Genomic DNA, 21,881 nt, shown 5'->3' with positions numbered 1-21,881 from the left:
TATGGGTTCAATATCTGGTTTGTCTGGTTTGTTTTCTGACATTTTTGTGGACAGAATTCTCGCCTGTATTGGTCGAGAAGGGTATTCGGGGCTATGATGAATTGTTTCTGAGCCTTAAACCTACTCTTGATGCCATGTAGAAAGGTATATTCTTTGATATATTGATAATTACAATGGCTGTATACATGATATATAGACTAAGGAGTGCTTCTATATGGTAAGATATTCTCTAATAATTTTCCCTAATCACACGGCTAAAAATATTCTCCAATCTTGTTCCTGATTTTGTGTAATCTTCATTACTCCTCAGAATATTCTTCTAATTCCAACACTTCGATCCTGCAAGATATCTCATAATGCACTTTACAGTTTTCCAATGTGAATCAAGGGGATTGGCCATGAATTGACTAACCTTGCTCACACAAAAATTGATCTCTAGCTTGGTTATGGTGCCATACTGCAGAGCACCTACTGCACTTCTATAGATTTTTCCTTCTACAGTTGGATTTCCATCATGCTTCGAAAGTCTAGAGGCATATACCATAGGAGTGGGACATCCTTTTGCCTCCTGCATATTCATTCTCTTTAATATATCTCTAATGTAGCTTCCTTGGCTTAGATGAAGGCCAAAAGCAGTGCGAGTGACTTCAACACCAAGGAACTGTTTCACTTCCCCTAGATCTTTCAAAGAGAAGATGCTATTGAGTTTAGAGATTATATGTCGAACAACACCCTAAGAAGACTCGGTGATAAGTATGTCATCAACGTAGATAGGTTACCACAAACTTGGTAATGCGGAAGAAGAGTGAAGTATCTGCACGTGATTGAGTGAAACCAAGAGTAAAGAGAGCAGCCTGCACGGTGAGAAACCAGGAGCGCGAAGCTTGCTTAAGACCTTATATGGCCTTGTTAAGCTTGCAAACAAGCTGAGGCGAGCCTTGAAGCCAGGTGGTTGCTTCATGTAGATATCTTCAACCAATTCTCCGTGTAAAAATGCGTTATTAACATCGAGATGTGTAACGCTCCAGCCAAAGTCACGGCAATGGTCAGAATGAGCAGTATTGTGTGCGGCTTTACAACGGGGCTGAAAGTCTCATTAAAGTCAAACCCAGTAACTTGAGAGAAGCAGGCTTTGTGTCGCGCAATGAGGCTGTCAGCATGTTTCTTTACTTTGAATATCCAAGTACAACTAACCAAATTTTTTCCAGGTGGTAGAAGTACTAGAATCCATGTTTTGCTCTATAGTAGGGCTAAGAATTCTTCAACCATAGCTCTCTTCCAGACAGGAATGGAAGAGCAATGATATAAGATCTGGGAACTTGATCAGAAGTATTTGGGACAGCAGCAAGAAGGGCTTTAGGCTTGAAAATGCCTGCCCGAGCCCTTGTAATCATGTGATGTTGAGAGATGGGAGGTACATGGGCAGTAGGAGGGGTAGGTGGGAGGACTTGAGGAGAGGGAGAAGCCATTTGGAGAGGAGTAGATACATGAAGTGAAGGTAGGGGTGTGCTGTCAGAGGAACTCGAAGAGAAGTTTGGTGAGCTGGATGAGTTAGAGTAAGTGGGAACTATTGGTGAAGTAGGTAAAGATGAGGAATTTGTGGAGATGGAGGATGCTAAGAGTGTGGCATAATTAGTTGAGTCACCAAGAGAAACTGGAATGGGAGAGGGGTTAACGTGAGGAAAAATACTTTCATAAAAAATTATATCTCTTGTGACAATCACTTTACCGGTGAGAAGGAGTGTTTTATACCATTTGTGCTGTGAGTTGTAGCCAATGAAAGTGGATCTAAATTGTAGCTTATGTTTGTTATATGGTCTAAGGTGTGGGTAGCAGAGGCAGCCAAAAGCTTTCAATAAGTGATAGTCAGGTTTGGCCTTGTATAATTTTTCATAAGGAGACACAAAATGAAGGGTTTTTGTGGGTATCCTATTAATGAGAAAAGAAGCAGAAACAAAAGCACCATCCCAATATTGAGAGGACATACCCGATTGAGACAACAAGGACAACCCCATGTCTACTACGTGCCTATGTTTTCTCTCCGTATGCCCATTTTACTGAGGATTATACGGGCATGGGACTCTGTGTATGATGTCAGATGATTGAAGAAAGGAAGATAGACCTCTGAACTCACCTCCCCAATCACTTTGGAAGATTTTTATCTTTTGGTTAAATTGGGTTTCAACAAGCTTTTAAAATGTTTGAAGACAGACTCAACTTCCCCTTTTGTTTTCAAGAGATAAAGCCATGTAAATCGACTAAAATGATCCACAAAAGTAACATAATAAGAGAATCCATTTTTGGAAGTCACAGAGGCTGGACCCCATAAATCAGTATGTATCAGCTGGAGTGGAGATGTGTATTGAGTGAGAGAGTCATGATATGGAAGCTTTTGGCTTTTGGAGACGCAACAAGATTGAAAAAGGGAAACAGATTTATTTGAATTATAAGAGATATTACAACTTTTAAGAGCCCTTTCTACAATATCGAAAGCACAATGGCCAAGTCTTTTGTGCCATAATTCTATACTAGAGGAGCTATTAGAAGTAGTAGGAGCAAATGGATGTTTGTCCAGAGAGGTAAAACAAACTTCTGGAGATGAGTTAAAACTAGAAAACTTATTTCTCGAAGGCTGGGAACGCTTGTGGAGTGAGAACTTGTACAAACCATCACTAAGGATGCCCTTGAGAATGATTGCTTTGGTGACCTGTTGCTTGACAAAACAAAGAGAAGGGTGAAATTCAAAGAAGACTAGATTATCTTTGGCAAATTGAGACACACTTAAAAGGTATTTAGTGATGGTAGGTATGTGAAGCAGATTAGTGAGATGCAAAGATCTAGAGTCAGAAGCAGTAGGAGTTGGAAGAAAGTTTGAGTGACCAATGTGAGAGATCTTAACTTTATGTCCATTACCAAGTAAGAGATGTTTACCTCCGTGATATTCTGAACTCACACTCAGGTTGGAAAGATCATTAGTGATATGGTTAGTAGCCCCCGAGTCGGGATACCATGATGTGGAGGAAGAACTATCAAAGTTGATCTCTAAAGGCGAGTGATGAATGGGAGGCCCTCTGGCTTGAGTAACATGAGCTGCTGGATTCTGAGAAAAAGTGGATTGTTGGCCATTATTCGATTGTTGATAGGTTGACTGATGTTGTTGAGGTTGCGGTGCTTGAGGCATGAATCCTTGCTCGAACCCGTACCAACACTTGTCAGCAGTGTGGCCAGGTTTTTGGCAAAGCTGACAAGAGGTTCTGGATCCACTGTTTCTACCTCTACCTCCTCGACCGCGATAGCCACTTTCTCTTGCACCTTCTCCTCTTCCATAGTTTGAGTAACTGCCTTTGCTTCCTTGAAAATTCCATTCTCTTTTCTGACCACTAGCTTGAGTAAAGTTTGCTGTAGGCTGAGATCCATCAAGATTGATGGATGGAGATTTGGCTGACTCCAATCTGGACTCAAAGCTCAGTAGCAGTGCATTTACATCTTGCACTTTCCATGAATCTGCTTTAGAGGTGATGGTGACCATAACTGAACTCAGTGCCTAGACCAGAGAGGATGTGCAAGATTTGATCTTCTTCTATTATTCTGCACCCCGCGGCACTAAGTAGATCACAATAGGTTTTGATCTTACTCAAGTATTCTGTCATGGGAAGAGCATCCTCTTGATGGTATGGAGTTGCAATTTATACTGCATGATTTTTGGCTTCGATTGATTGCTGAAATTTGTTTCAAGAGCATGCCACATGTCTATACTCGTCTTCATTCCCACAACAAGAACTACAGTGCTTTCTGTGAGTGAAGATTGTATCCAAGCACACAATAATTGATCTTGACGATGCCAAGAGAGGTACTCAGGATTGAGCCTCATTTCTGTAGATCCTATTGTCCCAAGGTATTGTGAGGGAATCGTGTGCTCACCAGTAAGGAATGATTCAGGACCATATCCTCTAACGGTGGCAAGAATTTGCTGCTCCCACACCAAGTAATTTCTCCCGGTGAGTTTGAAACTGATAGGTAGATTTTAAGGAAGCAAAAGAGGAGTCTAAGAAGAATCTAAACTAGAATGCTAAAAGACAGAGATACCAAAAAGTGGAACTGAAACTTGAATGTTGACAATGAATCACCCAGCTCTTGAGCTTTAACCACCGGATGTGGTCTCTTGTTTGACCAACTTTTCATTTCCAATTTCTGCAAGTTTTTCTTCCTTCGCATAGCTTGGATTAGGCAAACTTTCAATAAATAACTAGCCATTGGAGTTAGGAAATTACCGTAATTCAATATGGTGCGTTGAAGAACTGCTGCAATAGGAGAGGAGAAACAATGATATATGGCCGAGCGAGAGACACGTGAAAGACATGATAAAGTTTGGCAACCTCAGGTACTGTTATCAAAATCTCGTTTGGGTCGCCAGGGTCGAGACCATCACCTCCCCAACATGGGTGTGTTAATCGAGCCACAGGATCCCCGCTGGTTCGGCTGGGTCGCCCAAAACACATGTTGCGCAGTCAAGTTGTTCAAGGTATCCCTCAATCTTTTTTATGTAAATCTTCTCCTTTGATGCTGATTTGTTTTTCCTAAAATAAACATAATATAAAGTAAAACTTATCTAAAAATCTGTTATCTCAATATTCTCCAAGCCTTAATCGATTTTTTGATTTTCTTAAATCTCTCAGACAGTCACCATTTTCTCAATCTCAATTCTCTATATATGCATGCACCACATCAAAATTTTCAAACCTACTCTCTACACTTTTTCAAACTTATGGATGTTCAATTATATCTGATGGGTGGCGTGATTCTGTTTCTCATAAAGAAATTATCAACTTTTTAGTGAATTCGCCAAAAGGTTCTATTTTCATCAAGTCTGTCGATGGGTCTGACATTGTAAAAGATATAAATGCTCGATTGACAATGCTTGAAGAGATGGTTGATTATGTTGGAAAAAAGAATGTGATCCAAATTGTAACAAATAATGTGCCTCCAATTATAAGAAAGGTGGAATGATGTTTCAAGTAAAGATACCAGTAAGATAGGCTTGTTGAACATGATGAGAAGATATGCAAACAAGAGAGAGTTATTTAGGCCGGCAATTACTAGATTTGCTACCTCCTTCATCACTTTGAGGTTCATTCATAGTTAGTGGTTCAAAGAGGCATCTAGTAAACATGCAACTACTACTATGCTGAATGATGCGTATTGGAGACATATTGTTTATGCACTCAAATTGGCTTCTCCTCTTGTTGAGAATGGTTGATGTTGAGCGCAAGCCCGTGATGGGGTATATTTATGAGGCTATGAATTGTTGTAAAGAGACCATTTCCAAGTCATTCAATGGAAAGGAATACAAGTTTAAAAGAGCATTTGGTATAATGGACTCTAGATGGACTGATCAAATACACAAACCATTGCAAGCTGAGGGTCATTACTTGAATCTGGCAGTCTTTTATTCAGATATGCAAGGTATTTTGACTTGTTCAGAGGTTGCAGAAGGCCTACACGAGTGTATTCTAAAGCTGGTTCCGGACATAAGTACGCAAGATCAAATCATGAAAAAGGAAATGTCTTTGTATCAGGCAGTGTCTCCTATTTCAGAACTCCTTTAGCTATTCGACATAGAAGTCAAATGGCACCCGGTAAATATTATCATATTTTTCATTGAACTATTTATTTTATTGATACATGATATGCTAAATATTTACATATCTTGTTTTCTTCAGCTGAATGGTGAAAACATTATGGATCTAAGGCACTAAATTTGCAAACATTTGCAATTCGAATCTTGAGCCTAACCCTGATGTTACTGGTTATGAGAGGAATTGGAGTACTTTCCAACATGTAAGTATTGAAATTTAGACATTCTCTAGTGTAAATGAATGATTGAAAGAGCACAGGGTGCGTAGGTGTCGTTCAAGCAAGGATATATCCTACTGGTCAGGATAGAGATCCTAACTAAGCCTAGACCCTGGTTTCAAAGAATCCTCAACCCTCTTCTACTGGGTAGTATAGTGAAGGTAGGGGTCGAATCCCACAGAGATGGTGCGTTTAAACTACCGCGGTGATATTTGGAAAGGTTTGGTTAGCTACCACGCTTGGGTTGAGTCTCTACCTAGACGGGAAATTAAGATGGTGTCCTACTGACTAGGAAGGGTGAATGGTGGTCGACATGTAGTGGTGTACGTGGAATTATGGTGGATGCGGTGTAACAGAAAATATGCGGAAAGTACTAGGTTTCTATAAAAGGCTAAACAGAAAAGCAGAGAATAAGTGGTAGTTGTGGTGACTAGGCTGACAGATCTGCAGGGTGTACTAAAGGTGAAGGACAAAAAGCAAAAAGCATCTAAAAAGCAAAAGTGGTCCCAAACTTGGATATGGACATCATCTTCTTCAACAAACACAAACTAAAATCAGAAAAACAAACCAGATTCAGCACCATAAAAACACAGATTAATAACTCACGAACACAGATCTACAATCAAAAATTCCAAATCGAAAATCAAACATCGAAACTGAAATCCCGCCTACTGATCAGCATGGAAGAAGACAAGAAACACATAACTGCACCTTGCATGAAACAAACCTCTATGAAATAAAAGTAAACAGATTATGCTAACTCGAAGAAATAAACTACTAACTGGAAACACACGATTCGATACTCAAACGACCAGAAACTCTAGATCTAAGCTAACTAGGCAGAAGGAAAAGAGATCGGCGAAGTAAACTGAACAGAAAACAACTTCATAGCATAAAACATTGTTCGAATCTTCAACAAAATACTTCAAAGCAGTGAAATTCAAAAGCAGCAAAGATCCAACGTAAGGAAAATGCAAGTAAATTAAACTACGAAAGCGAAATAAAAGTGTTTTGCCACTCCGGGCGATGGAACTCCTAAACTATGATCTTGCTGGCTGGAATAAGGATGACTGGTACTCCGGGAACATCTGGGCGTCAGGTGATCATGGCTGCGGCGAGGCAAGAAGCGGGACACGGCTGAAAGACTGGTATTACCGAGAGAACTCTCTACCTAAAGATGGTGGTGAATGAGTGAATGTGTATATTTTCTCTCTCCTTCTTGGCTTCCTTTTATAGGGAGGCTTACCCTTGATTTTAGGGTAAATCCTCATTGCAAGTTGACTTCTTTGCCCTCAATTGTGGGTAATCCGTCCCAGCTATCCGTCTTCTCCATCTCAAGCCGTTTCAGCACGAATACTGATCAGTATGAGATCATGCTGGCGCCCTTTTTCACCTGAACATTCCGAAACTTCCCTACTGGCTAGAACACTTAACCTGCACACTTTGAGCAACTGTTTTGCAGATATAATCAATTTTGCACATCATACTGACCAGTAACCAGGGCCTAGAATACGACTTATCAATGATATATGTGTTTATATTTGTGAAGAAACCGATACATGTTATTTTTACCTTTTCATTTACAGATTCATAGTAAAAAGATGAATCGTTTGGCACAACAACGATTGAATAACTTAGTGCTTGTGAAGTACAATACAGTTTTTGAATGAAGATTCAACATACAAGACACCACTGATCATATACTACTAAGTGACATTGACGATAGTAATGAATAGTTAATGGGTAGGAAAGAGGATGAGGATATGAGGATGAGGGGGATGATGATTCTTGTTTTCTAGAATGACTCAATAAGATGGAGAGATATTGGTAGAGCTTCTGGTGCGTTGGAACTAGGGGCGGGTAAACGGCTGGTTTGGTTATTACCGAACCGAATTGTCTGTTAACCGACCCTAAAAATTGGTCAAAAAACTAACCGGAACTGACCCGTTCTCTTGTTCGGTTACTTAACTAACTGACTCGGTTAGAACCGGTCGGTTATCAGTTATAACCCAAATAACCGAATAATTTAAACTCCAACACTTTCATCTTTTAACTTTTCACTTTTCATCTACTATTATTATTATTATTATTATAATTATTATTATTATTATTAATCCCTCCGTCCCACAATAATATGCACTATTTCCTTTTTAGTTTGTCCCACAAGAATATGTACTTTTCAATTTTAGAAACTCTTTTCTCTCTAATGAGATGAGACACATTCTCTACTAACAATACTTTAATTACTTTTTATCTCTACCTCTCTATTACTTTACCAATTTGACATTAAAACCCGTGTTGAATCCAAAATGTATATTCTTTGGGGACAGAGGGAGTATGTTATTATTATTCGGTCATTCCTATTTCCTAGTAATAAATAAATTTGTTTAGGCACTTCAAAAGTTTAAACTTTAAATGATCTCAAAACTCTTCTACGATAATTAAGTGAAGGGATATCTTATTTTTAAAATAATGTTTAGCACTTTATTGACTTTGAAAGATCTTATTTTAAAAATAAATCTTTAGGCATTTTTTTTATTTTGAGATACTATAAATGATAATGACACAGATTAAAATAGACTTTGACAAATTTTAGAAGTAAATTACATTTTCTTCTATTATGACGCAACATAAAGCAGTGCAGATTCAATGTAATATAGATATGATTTGAAAGTATAAAAATATTATAGAAATTGATTAATTAAAAATATAATTGAATTTAATTTTGGACCGATAACCGATAATTGATCGATTATAACCGATAACTGACTTTGAGAAAAATGCCAAATCGGTACCGACCCAAACACCGTGATTTAGGTTATTGGTTAACCGATAACCGACCGATTACGGTTCGGTTCTCGGTTAACCGAATAACCGAGAACCGTTTACCCACCCCTAGTTGGAACCATCTTACAATACTAAAAGCAACACAAATACATGCGAAAATACTTTACGCTCCAAGTCTACTTATACTATTGTGGATAAAGATGGAGAGACTGAAGATATTAACTTGGTTGGATCTGAATCATGTGATGAAAGAGAAGATGACTATCATCTTAGTGAAGATGATATACTCCCTCCGGTCCGCAAAGAGTATGAACTTTGGGTTCGGCACGGATTTTAATGTATTATTGGTAAAGTGAGAGAGATAGATAGAGAAAGTTTTTTAAGTAATGTTCGTGGAGAATGGGTCTCACCTCATTAGAGAGAAAAGAGTTTTCAAAATTGGAATGTTCATACTCTTTGGGGACAGACGAAAAAGGAAATAGTGCATACTCTTCAGGGACGGAGAGAGTATAACTTAGTGAAAAAAATTGGTACAATGAGTCCCACGCTCCCTAACACTCTTGGCCCGATGTAATTTTATCATCACCACCTTAGCGGTCAGGGGGAAAGTGAAATTGAGAGAAATGACCAAATAAGTTGGTTACCTATGTCAAGTCCAGTTCGGAAGCAACTCCAACAAGATAGGTTAGCAGTGTTGATCTAAATTCTGAAACTGTTGTACAGTCCACAAAACTTGGTGACAATGTCCTTGATTCTTCCCCACTTATGATACTCGAGGTAAGAAACTATGAAACTAATACTCCCTCCGTTCTATAGTAGTAGAGGCATTTCTTTTCGCCACGGATATTTAAGAAAATTATGTTCAATTGAGTTAAGTATAGAAAGAATAAAGTGGGAAATTAAAAAATGTAGAGAGATGAAGACAGAATAAAGTAAGAGAGAGTAAAGGGGTGAGAAGAAATGTATTAATTTTTACTAAAAAGAGAAATGACTATACTATTATGGAACATACCAAAATGGCAAAATGATTTCACTACTATGGAACGGATGAAGTACTAAACTTGGTTTACCTATTGTCACTAATATAAGAGAACATGAAGAAAGATCTAAGGAAACTTATCAAGTGGGTGGATCAAGATACTGGGCAGTATGTGTTGCCGCCAAGGGGGGTAACAGGGAAGTTCCACCTAAGCGATATACTCCAGAGAGAACTGCTTGAAACTCAAGGTACCCAATGCAAACATTACAAGGGGACATTTGACTGAGATGCCAGAGCATTTGAGGTAGCACTCTATTAAAAAGAGGAAATTTTCGTGGTTGATGAACACGTCATGTGTTAATACATTGAGGAGAAACAATTAAAACTTATATAAATGCCTTTGCTATAAATAATACATGGGAGAAGTGTGAATTTCCAAAAGGGAAGAAACCAATATGATGTCGGTGGGTCTTTATTGTCAAGAAGAATGGATGGATCAATCGAGAGATACAAGGCGAGACTTGTAGCCAAGGGCTACACTCATACATATGGCGTCGAATACTCGAAACCTTTTCTCCAATTGCCAAGAAGAATACAATAAGACTCACACTCTCAATTGCGACAAACAAGGAATTGCCTCTGCATCAATTCGATGTTACAAATGTCTTTCTACGTGGCAAGTTGAAGAAGGAAGTCTACATGGAAACACCACCTGGATTCTTAGATGAGTTTGTTCTTGTTGAAACGTTTGGCTGAAGTGCTTAATTTCTATAAATAGTACTCCCTCTGTCTCATTAGAAATGAAACGTTTTCCTTTTTGGGTTGTCACAAAAAAATGTAACGTTTCCTAAAATAGAAACAACCATATCTCTACTTTTTCTTATTTCTTACTTTACTCTCTCTTCATTAACTCACAAAACAACACTGCATAAAATCTCGTACCGGAAACCAAATGTTGCAGGTTTATTGGGACGATGGGAGTACTATATATGCTTTGGAATAGTATATTATGATTGACTTGATGAGTAATAAGTGTTTAAAGTTCGAGGAGGCTAAGGAATGGCGGTGATGGAGGTGTTGCATTGTGACTTGCCAAAAACTTTATATATAGTATCGGTACTCTCTAACGGAATTTCAGATGAAGGACATAGGAACATCACTCATCATTTCTTAAGGGTAGATTGAACTTCAATAGAGAAAGGAGAGAATAGGGTTGCAGGTGATCGTGACATCAACCATTGATGATAGTGAAAAAAATGATTTTTTTTAAATATATAGAAAATATGTCATTTTGCCACTTGTTAGTTTATCATAGGGATATATGTATTTAAATCATACTCATTGATTTTTTAGTTAATTATATAACTTTTGAAAATAAAATACAATATTACAAAATTTTCAATTTTCACAGTATTTTACGATGGTGAAAATCGAACTAATATGGTAAAAATAGAAAATGACGTTGATTTAGATAAGTCGACTTCATACTATTTTGAATGTTAATGAAAATAACGCCAATTTATCTAAAAGTACAATATGCTTTTGTTATCATATCACATTTGAGCATTAGCAATAGGAGGCTAGCCACTGCCTAGCGGGACGGTGGTGACTAGCCATCTATTGCAACAACCGAGCCGTCCCGAGGAGAGAGAAACCGCCGAGAGCATGATCATGCCTGAGAGCGGCCGAGCGGTGGCTAGAGCTCCTATTGCGCGCCGACCGCTGAGCTGAGCCGATTTTCCATTTTCTTTTAATTTTTTATTTCTACTTTATATATACAACTTATTGCACTTCATTTTTTAAAAATATTTAATAAATATCAATTAATTTCGGACGGAGTTGGGTGCGGATTTTAAGAAATGTTTGAGTGTATAATAATTGGAGTGTGTGATAATGGAATGTGGGACTCATTTGCATTATTATTTGCTTTATTATTTGGATGTGTTTTTATTAGTGTTTTTGTGTTTTATTTTATAATATTTTTATTTCACTTTTTTATAGAAATGTCTAACCGGGACTCCTAATGTCGGATGGATGAAAAAGGTCAATCGGGACTCCTAATGTTGGACGAATGGAGTATTTGTTATTAATTTGATTAGGTGAATTAAATGGGAGGTCTAGGCTAAGTTGTGGAAAGGCTAGGGCATGACTAGGCTGTGGGAAATGCATTATGATGTGGCAGGAGGAAATTTAGACCGGAATGGGGCTAGGGCATTGCTATTGTGAATGCTTATAGGTTGTCGCATTGATTTTGATTTTAATTACAATTTAAAAAAAAAGTTATATTCTAATTCCAAATATTAAGGTGAACTGTTCGTCTTTCCATGATATTGCCCTAATTCGAACCAAGACTGCATTTTGTCTGAGAAACTCTCCATTTGGTTGCTGCCGATCAATTAACACGACTCTCGGTCGTGTTCTTCTGCTTAAGTTCTCTATCATTTTACGTTACCCTTCCTTTTGGTGAGCTTTCTCATTGATCGAACAAACGTGGAAGCATTTTGAAGTGAAATAAAATGTCGCGGCTGTGGACGAGGGTCGTAGGCCTTTTCAGCAATCGATCATTCGTCGGAATGGACAAAACCGGCAATAAATACTTCACCATGATTGAGGAAATCGACGGTATAAGTGAGTGCTCCCATCTTCTTTACTCTTTTATTTCTGCCGTACCATTCCTATCTTCTCTTAATTCGATGAAGTAATTTTTTTATTTAAATTGTATAATCACGGAAGAAGGGGCGAGTTCGTTTTTGTCAATATATGTCAGCTTCTTTTTTACTGGATTGTGCTTACATCAATTTGCAGTGTATCTTTGGATATTCCATGCTTTTTCTTATTTGATGTTGCTAACTTGGATGATAACTCGGTTTATATTGATTCCTTGTATTTATATCTTCCTATACCAAGATAAATGTGTAGTACCAATTGATTCACTTGTTCCAAGCCTTATTGTCATTTAAACAATCTTTTCCTAAGCATTCGAGACTCTTCTCAGCTTGCGAAATTTTGGTGCATACATAAACAACAGATTTTTGAGCTATTTGTGTTGTGAGTATTTGCTTTGATGCAAATTTTTGCTTGTTCTTACTTTGTATTCATCAGTGAAGGAGAAAAGGTGGGTAAAGTTTAAAGGAGACCAGGATCCCACGTCCATTCCGGGTATGTTTCATATTCCTTAATTTAACGCATTTGAGTTATTAAAATGCTCACTGGTTCTTGGGCTTTTGGTTATGCTTATTATAAATCATTGGTTAAGTTTAAGGCTCTTTCGGTTTGTGGCACTCATTATGTTTCAAATGACGAAACCACTTATTTTGGTGCTTTACTGATTTAGGATTCTAATTAGTTTTCAATACGTTTTTCAGTGCCAGAGTTATTTTTTATCCATTGGGTTTTTTTGAACCCTATAGAGATTAGAGAATGAGGAAGTTGTGGTGGCACTCGTGTTAAATCTGAATGCCCTCATACATTAGTGATAATTAGATACCAATTCTTCCAACAAGAGTTGAGTCAATGCCCAAAACAGGACTATGTTTTATTTATTGGTGTTTCTCATTCACATTGTATATCTTTCTTTGTAATTGGTAATTATTTATGTTTCAATAGTTTTGTTGTAGTTGAATGGATATGTTGGCTGAATGGACAGCGTAAAATAGCTCCGACACCGGAGGTAAGACAGACATTCATCATTCTTCTGCAGAGGGAGTGGCATCCCATGTGCAACAATATTTGATGTTCTTTGAATTCCTACATTCTAGTATAGGCCGGCCGAAAATACTTTTATTTATCTACTTAATGCAAGCCCTTCAAAAATTTCTTAGGGTAGTGTATTCTTCCTCAGTTGTGTAGCATTTGATAGATTGTTGATGTAGGGAGTAAATCTGAACTTTGTTGTATTCTTCTAATTGCTTCTTTCAAAATACCATACCCTGCACGGCTACATACTTAAGTCGGCATCAATTCTTGATGAAAATACATTTCACTGATATCTTAAGCGATGGTCATTTACTTATTCATTCATTTTAGACTTCATTTCCTACTGACTTAGTTGTGATTAAACATCCAGAATTTAGGTCATATGGGTTTAAAGATAAGTATAAAATTACTGACCTTTATGCCCTACTCAATCTGTCAAACGTGTGGAGATAGATAGAACGTAAGATTCAAGCCTTTTTTTTAATCTGATGAGTAACAATAGCTGTAGCAATTTTGTGCACATTAAACATCGATGCATCAGTGAACTTGAACAAGCTTACATTTGTTTCTTACATTTTGCAAATATCTATGCCAACAAATGCAATTGGTCTGAGAAAAATGATACTAATAGTTTGGCTTGTTTTACAGGAAATGGCTCTGCTGGAGGCTAGGAGGGAACAAGTTAAAATGAATGTTGCTCGTAAGTATTAGCATTCATATTTGATCATAATCTCTACTTTCGATTAGATTCCTCCTACTTGAATGCTTGATAATGACTCCGGCTTCTCAAATATATATCAACGAGAACTACTCCAAGAGATCATCGTTGGACTATCCCTTATTACCGTCTCATAAGAGTTTTGTCCCATAAAAACCTAATTTGTCCTTGGTACACTTTGATTTTTTTCCCATTGTTCTTACTTTCTCTTCATTGTTGAGTACGTTCAGATTAGCAATCAACATGCTACCATAGTGTACTGGGATTGTCTCGTATTATTTCTACCTTCCACTAGAATATAGAACATATGTCCTATAATTCTGTTTACAAATATTACTGTTGAGGATTCAGTAAGAGAGTACTCATTGTTGTTTCATACTCCCTCCGACAATAAATATGAAACATTTGGTTTTTGGCACAAGATTTTGTGTACTGATGTTTTGTGAGATAATGAAGAGAGAGTAAAGTAAGAGAGATGAAAAAGTAGAGGTGTTGTTTCCATTTTAGGAAACGTTTCGTTTTTAATATGACAACCCAAAAAGGAAAACGTTTCATTTTCAATGGGACAGAGGAGTGTTATTATATTGGTTATTTTCTACTACTACTATTTAGAATAAACCCACCCTTACTTGTTTGTGTTTGATACCAGTCCTCAAAAAGAAGGAAGAAAGGAAAGCTAGGGAAGGAAAAGCCCCCAAAATTGGTGAGTTGTCCACCTACTTCTACTCAAATATGAATAAGAAAGCTGCCTCCAGAGTTTTATGATTTATGAGCTTACTTGTTTGAATGTGTATGTTAATAGGAAAAACTGCTGGTCCTGACTTGAAAAGTTTTATCCAACAGTTTCCTACTGATTCAGAAGGTATGAAATGCTCTCTACTTTGAATTAGTTGATGCTTTCCTAGTTACATATCTGTATCGTATCGTAATGGCAGCAAATTAGAGGTTTTAATATGAAGATATTTATCTTTGATATACTAATAAATAACATCATGCGATATGTAACTAAATCATAGTAATTCCTTCACTAGTATGTGTCAGGAGCTTCTTCTTTTGCCTAGAGGAGCATTAAGTTCAAATGATCAGATTGCATGCTTTCACATGTTATACTTAATATTTGTAGTGCTTACTGTTAATTTCTATTATTGTTTATAATGTTGAATGCAAGTATTATACTGAATGTTTATCCTATCTATCAAGTTATTGCTGCCAATGCCTTTGCTTAGGAAAGAATATTAAGATTCACTATATAGGAGATATGATTTGCCAAACTGATATCGATTAATGAATGAGGAATTGATGGCATTATTGACAGATTGATGACAATTATTATCCTTTATTATCTTTAAATTAAGAAAAAATTAGTGACTGGTTTATGTCATGAATTGAATTAAATTAGGAATAAATTTGTATTTGATTTGAATCAATTAGGGTAAATATTGTGGGATTCTTGTCTTATAAACTCATATATTCTATAGGAGGATTCTGAAGAATTTATCCAAGAGTGATCAATTTGTTGGCAGTGTAAACCATACGCCTCGGTGAGAGGATTAGTGTGGCCACTTCGGATGATTGTTTCTTTTGCACTACTTCAAGTTAATTTATATCCATTCAAGTTCTTATTCAAAGATTTTCTCTTCATGTCTTTCACTTCATATCAATTGGTGCGGTGAACATAGATCCGATCATGGTAAAACCCCACAACATTGAACAACGACTCGATGGATTGGAGAAGGAAGTGGCAAGCTTTAAGTGAAGCTTAATGCCAAGTTTGATACCTTATTGGTATGAAGGATGGAATCACGTTGGTGCACATGGGTGTGCACCAATCTATTTGCTTCAATTAAGTTTGATACCTTAATGCCATGTATTTGCTTCAATAAGGAATCAAACTAGGTGTTAAGCTCCGCCACGGCCTTCTCCAATCTATCAAGTCGTTGTTCAATGTTTGCGGGGTTTCACCATGATTGGATCCAAGTTCACTGCACCAATTGATATGGAGTGAAAGGCATGAAGAGAATATCTTTGAATAAGAACTTGAATGGATATAAATTGACTTGAAATAGTGAAAGAAACAATCTTCTGAAGAGGCCCTACTAATCCTCTCACTGAGGCTTACGGTTTACACCGCCAACAAATTGATAACTCTTGGATACATTCTCCAAATCCTCCTATAGAATATATAGGAGTTTACAAGACAAGAATCCCACAATACTTGGCCCAATTGATTCAAATCAAATTCTAATTAATTCAGGACACAAATCGGTCACTAATTTATTCTTAATTTAAAGGTGATAATTGTCAATAATGCCATCAATTCCTCATTCATTAATCGATATCATAAACATAAAGCAAGATTACTAGCCCCGTTGTCTTCAATGGATTAATATTTCACTTGATGTGTTCTTTAGCAAATTATCAGCTCCATTTTAGTATAGCAGCATTAAAATGCAGAACTCACCCATTACTTAACGTAATGAGCATGAGTTTTCTCGGAGTTTCCTTTTTATATTAGTCGAGGAGGCCAAGCGGACCTGTGTTTACTATTTCCTATACACGAGTGTCATTTCCCGATTCCCACTGCATTTTGTAGTATGATTTTGTGTTTAATGGTGGTATTATTTCCTTGACAGGTACCAAAATTGATGCCAAGAGGTTAGTATTCAAACCTAAGTTAATTAAAACCTTCAAGTCTTATTATCATGGTCTTAAATAACATCAATTACTCATTGTAATTGCAGCGATAAGGCCTTTGAAGGATCAGGCGAGAAGAGAGAAGAGCCGGAGTAAGTTATTTGATTTTAAGACATCCTTACCTAGATTGTAATAAAAGAAGATGGTAAGGTTGTTTCTCCAAGTTAATTTGGCTGAGTTGGGTTTCAGGTCGTCAGAGCCTACCGGATCTGGCGAATCATTCCAACCGGGAACATGGCAACCACCAATGTGAGTCACATTTTCGCATCTACAGTCACTACAATTGTGGGAGAATGTATCGGAAACTTTCGATTGCCATCGTAGAGGTTATAGTACTGATGATCTATTCAAATTTATCCAGTTTCGTGTAAGAAAATTCAGTTGCTTTTTTGCTGCCGCAAATAAGGTTTTCCCATTCACATTACTTGCATCAAGTGGCACTATACATGAAGCGTCACAATAACATATATCTGCTTACATTTTTAAGTTACATAAGCTATGAACTATGATTGCTACCTCTTGATCATTTGTATAGATGAGACATACATTATGGTACAAAAATAAGAGTATATGCGATGTGCGCAATAGTATAGGTAGCAAAATCTATAGGAAGAGAGAAGATGATATGTATTAATGGAGGATTATGATTAAGGATTAGGAAACATGGGTCCTGCATATTGGGCAGCTGGGGTGCCTCATTAGCCATCCATCTATGCACTCAACGTGGAATATATGCTTACACTTTGGAAGCCACCTCCCCACTTGTCCATTCTTTATTTTCTACTAACATTTACATTGTTTATTTTATAAGAACAACATCGTAATATATAAACTGAAGAGGGAATATTTTTTTTGGTCCATATTTGAAAATATCTTCTAAGGCCTGTTAACTTCAACGTAATATCATTTGAGCTACCTTCTCACTAATTCAAACTTTTTTTGCACGTAAAAATACCTTCAAGCCCATGAAGGGTATTTCGGTCTATTTATTCTCTTTCTTTTATATCAAAATATTTAATTTTTCTCTTTTTTTGCCCTTTATTAAAGGAGAAGGAAAAAATGGGGAAGAAGAGAGAAAAAGAGAAGGAAGAAAGGGGCAAAATAATTAAGAGAGATAAATTAAATATTTTAATAAAGAAAGAGAGAATAAATAGTCTAAAAATGTCTTTCATAGGCTTGAGGGTATTTTTGTCCAAAAAAGTTTGAAATAGTTAAAAAATAGCTCAAACGATATTATATCGAAGTTAATGGACCTCATAATATATTTTCAAATGTTACAAATCAAAATTCATACCTTGGCAAAGTACACAGACCAAAAACAATGTTTCCTCTTAAATTGAAATTAGTTTACCTGTAAGCAAACTGTGCAGCTAGTATCTGAATAACAAGTGGTGTCATTGAAGTTGCAAATTGGTAGTATTCGTTTGATACAATCTTGTGATAGTCCACTTGATGTTTCAATATCAAAGATGTCTGAAAAATCATCATTGCTTATGCTTGTCTCCACAGCGCTCATCTGCATCAAAATCCCAAATTTGAAAAACACATTTGCTCACTATAGAAAGGGATATTGCTCTTGAAAATCATAAACTTTGGATGAATTTCGATATTTTCCATAACTTTGAAAGTGGTTTTAAATATCGCAGATTTAAAGATTGTTGCCAATTTCCCATGATGGGCCTTTCTTCAAATCTCACTGATTTGCTAGGCATATTTTATCATTTTAGACACATTTATTCAACCTCACATTCAAGAATTAGGGCGGCGAAACGACGTTGTTTCATTTATAATCCAGACTAAGTCGTATACGTTTACGGCTAGCCACATAGAATCAAAGTCTGTAGGAAATTTTCTATTTCAAAGTTCGTGAAAAATATTAGAATTCGGTCAAAATTTAGGATTTTTAAGACTAATATCCTAGATTGGAAGAAATGCATCACCTGCCAGTCATAAGCTTGTAGGAGTTCAGGGCAGACCCATTCACTGAATACATTTCCATTGATCACACTACGTATTAATGCCATCTGTAAATAATTAAAAATCTTATGCCTTTTCAAACTAAGCAAACCAAACAAGGCACATCAACTAATTTTTTTTGGAAGTCTAATTCAACCTAGCTACATTTTTTGATATAAAAAGTCAAACTAAAGATTCACAAATCACAATGAATGAGAGTAAAAAATTTAGAAATATTGATTTTCAATAGTTTAGAACTATATAAAGCAGAGTTTCTAAAGATTTGGTAAGTGAATAGTGTTTACCCAAATTCGGTAAGAATTGAAACAAGTTGGTGTAAAAAGATTTGTCCAAATTTCAAATTTTGTGTAACCATTAAGATTAGCCACAAATGAAGTTATATTAATTGGGGCATTGGTCTCCATAAAATCGCAAATATTGGTCGAAATTTGGTATTAATCACAAATTTTATGTTGGTCGTAAGAATCATGAACTTAGATCTTGTAGTAAACTTACCACAAAATCAGTTTTTTCCCAACTCGCCGAAAATTCATTACATACAATAAGTTTATGATTTTTTAGACCAAATTTTAAATTAATGTGAAATATCAAATTAAGTTAAAGTTTATGATATTATAGACCATTAGTTTTACTTCAATTTTTCTTTATCATTACTCAAATGTGAGTGATCAAATATTTTACATGCTTTACTGTAGTATTTCATATTCAAGTGATCATATCCATTCATCTAATTAGTATGAATTGTCAAATAAAGCTTAGTATGTGTACCAAATAATTTAAATACTAGTAGATAGTGTAAAGATTGTTCTTTAGAATCACAAACTTTCACTCAATTTGGTATATTTCATGACCTTAAAATTTGGTCACGAAAATTATACACTTATTATCCCTTGAAATGAATTTACCATAAGTTAAAAAAACTGACAAAATTTATGATTTTATATATCAATATCTCTATCTAATTATTGCACACCACCAAATTACGATTTTCTGACCTTACGTAAAGGGTCTCCATTTAGGACAAGGTCCATCAATTGGACGCCGGTGACGGCCCCCACCAAAGCTCCGATAACGAAGCCACGTGAGAGGCCGGTTTCCGTCGTATGCCCTTGTATTGCACCGGTAATTGCCCCCACTGCAGCTCCGCCTGCAATTATTTTTAGATTGTGTTTAATGTGAGAAACATATATCAAAGGCATTGTTGATGAGCAAAACGATAAAGGATTAATTAAGACGAACCGAAAGCAAAGATACAAGTAAAAAGAGCTAGATATAATTTGAGGATAAGCTTTAACAAAACTCCATTTATGATGAAGCTCATCATCAACATTTCTTCAAAATTAGGCATTAAATGAAGGTATGCTGCGAAGAATGGAGAATGGAAGTGGTTGAGAATTGTATAATGGGAAGGACGGAGAATTTATAAAGTTGGCTATTCACATGTTTTAATTGCTAACTATCTTATAAGTACATCAAAAGTTACAATTTTTTTAGACCTATTCCCATTTTTACTATTACTACTAAAACGTTATTTTAATTAAAATAGTAGTATACGTATTTAAATTAATTCGTAGTCGTTATTACATTGGATAAAATTATTTGCATTCTACTAAAACGATGTTGTTTAACTGTTGGATCACAATCCAGCAGAAGTTATACTCCTCCATAAAAAAATAGATAAACTTGTAAATGACACAGATTTTAATGTGCAATTGTTGAGTAAGAGAGATAAAAAAAACTTTAAAAAGTGGAATAAGAAATAGGGGGGAAATAGTGGAAATAGTGTTAGTGGATTTTATGGTCTACATTATTAGTGGCGTGTAATTGGTTAAAAACTTTCCACATTTAGATTTGGTTTTTGTGGGATGATACAAAATAATGGAGTAAAATTAATCTATTTTTTTTAGGACGGAATGAGTTTTTGTTTTATAATTTGAATGTTGCAACATGTATCTAGATTTATTTCGAAATTTGTTAAATCAAACTATTTTAGTAGTAGTGAATATGGTGCATGATATATTGATATGATATCTAGGTATCGTTTTTTTTGTTCCTCTCTTTCCTAGGTATATTCATATAATAAAATCAGGAGACAATACATAGACTTTAATTTTATAACTAAAACTTAATTAAATTCCAAAATTTGAAGCTAGATGGAGGACACAACTTGCCTACATAGACTCATAATTATACTTCCTCCGTCACAACTAAGTTGAGTCATATTCATTTTTAGGACGTTCCAACAAAGTTGAGTCATTTCCTTTTTGATAAAAAACAAAACATCTAATCACTACTTATCTCTTCTACATTTTCCATCTCCTATATATGTTATTTTATTTTACACTCTTATCTCCTCTACATTTTCCCTCTCCTATATATGTTATTTTATTTTATTACTACTCCCTCCGTCCATGAATAGGAGTAATGTTTACTTTTTTGCACTTTGTTTTGTAAAAATGATAATAAATAGTTAAAGTGGAGAAATGATAAAGTAAGAGAGAGAATAATGTAGGCAAGAGTTTTGTCTACATTACCCTCTCTCTTACTTTATCATATCTACACTTTAACTATTTATTATCATTTTTATAAAACAAGTGCAAAAAAGTAAACATGACTCCTATTCGTGGACGGAGGGAGTATCATTTAACTTATTCAACACAATTTCTTAATATCTGTTGTCCAAAAGAAGTGACTCAGCTTAGTTGCAACGAGAGAGAATACAATACTAGAGTACTACATTATTCAATGTCAGCATTAAATTTAGGGATTTTAGGCAAATACTTTTGGAGAGTTATTAGTACGTTACTTATCTTCCATTTATAAATCAATGACGAATGTGGCCTGTGGGTATGTATTGTGCATAAATTGTAATTGATGGCCAATAAGTTGCTGAGAGCTTAATTTACCTGTAAAACGATCACTTATTTTGACAAAAAACTCTTTGATTGGTAACTTTAATCCTGAAGGGATTTATCGTTTTGCAAGATTATATTTTGTAATTAAATATGCAGATTTATGAGATTGAATCTCTTTACTTAATTTTAAATAAAATAATTGTGTGATAATTAATTACAATTACTTCTCCAACTAAAATAATATTACAACTTAATTTTAGATAGATTATCCTATGATAATTAATTATGACAACCAAACAATAGCTAAGTTAATAATTAATGA

The 21,881-nt window shown here is 35.7% G+C and overlaps 3 protein-coding genes across 5 annotated transcripts in view; 1 reads left to right on the top strand and 2 right to left on the bottom strand.

Moving 5' to 3' along the window:
• The window catches only part of LOC121783379, a 447,925-nt gene that overhangs the window by 394,491 nt on the left and 31,553 nt on the right, over positions 1-21,881 (bottom strand). The window lies entirely within an intron of this gene.
• On the top strand, positions 11,912-17,151 carry LOC121783388 (NADH dehydrogenase [ubiquinone] 1 alpha subcomplex assembly factor 2-like). The gene is made up of 9 exons (XM_042181447.1): positions 11,912-12,247; positions 12,722-12,778; positions 13,237-13,289; positions 13,964-14,015; positions 14,683-14,736; positions 14,836-14,895; positions 16,667-16,688; positions 16,775-16,819; positions 16,917-17,151. Exons 1-9 carry the CDS (start codon positions 12,136-12,138, stop codon positions 16,978-16,980), a joined length of 519 nt encoding a protein of 172 aa, XP_042037381.1. The 5' UTR covers positions 11,912-12,135; the 3' UTR covers positions 16,981-17,151.
• LOC121783385 (NEP1-interacting protein-like 1) lies at positions 17,282-20,126 on the bottom strand. Of its 3 annotated transcripts, none has more exons than XM_042181442.1 (5): positions 19,944-20,126; positions 19,700-19,851; positions 18,668-18,751; positions 18,079-18,243; positions 17,282-17,507 (listed from the first exon to the last, which is right to left on the bottom strand). In XM_042181442.1, the coding sequence occupies exons 1-5, from the start codon at positions 20,050-20,052 to the stop codon at positions 17,382-17,384; spliced, it is 636 nt and encodes a 211-aa protein (XP_042037376.1). In that variant the 5' UTR covers positions 20,053-20,126; the 3' UTR covers positions 17,282-17,381. The 3 variants fall into 3 exon arrangements, with proteins under 3 accessions (XP_042037376.1, XP_042037377.1, XP_042037379.1); XM_042181445.1 differs by having other exon boundaries at positions 17,398-17,510; XM_042181443.1 differs by lacking the exon at positions 18,668-18,751.

The sequence above is a fragment of the Salvia splendens genome, chromosome 21 (assembly GCF_004379255.2).
Source record: "Salvia splendens isolate huo1 chromosome 21, SspV2, whole genome shotgun sequence".
Taxonomy (NCBI): Eukaryota; Viridiplantae; Streptophyta; class Magnoliopsida; order Lamiales; family Lamiaceae; genus Salvia; species Salvia splendens.
Note: the sequence above shows the minus strand (reverse complement) of the source record. Positions and strands in the feature narration are given on the sequence as shown.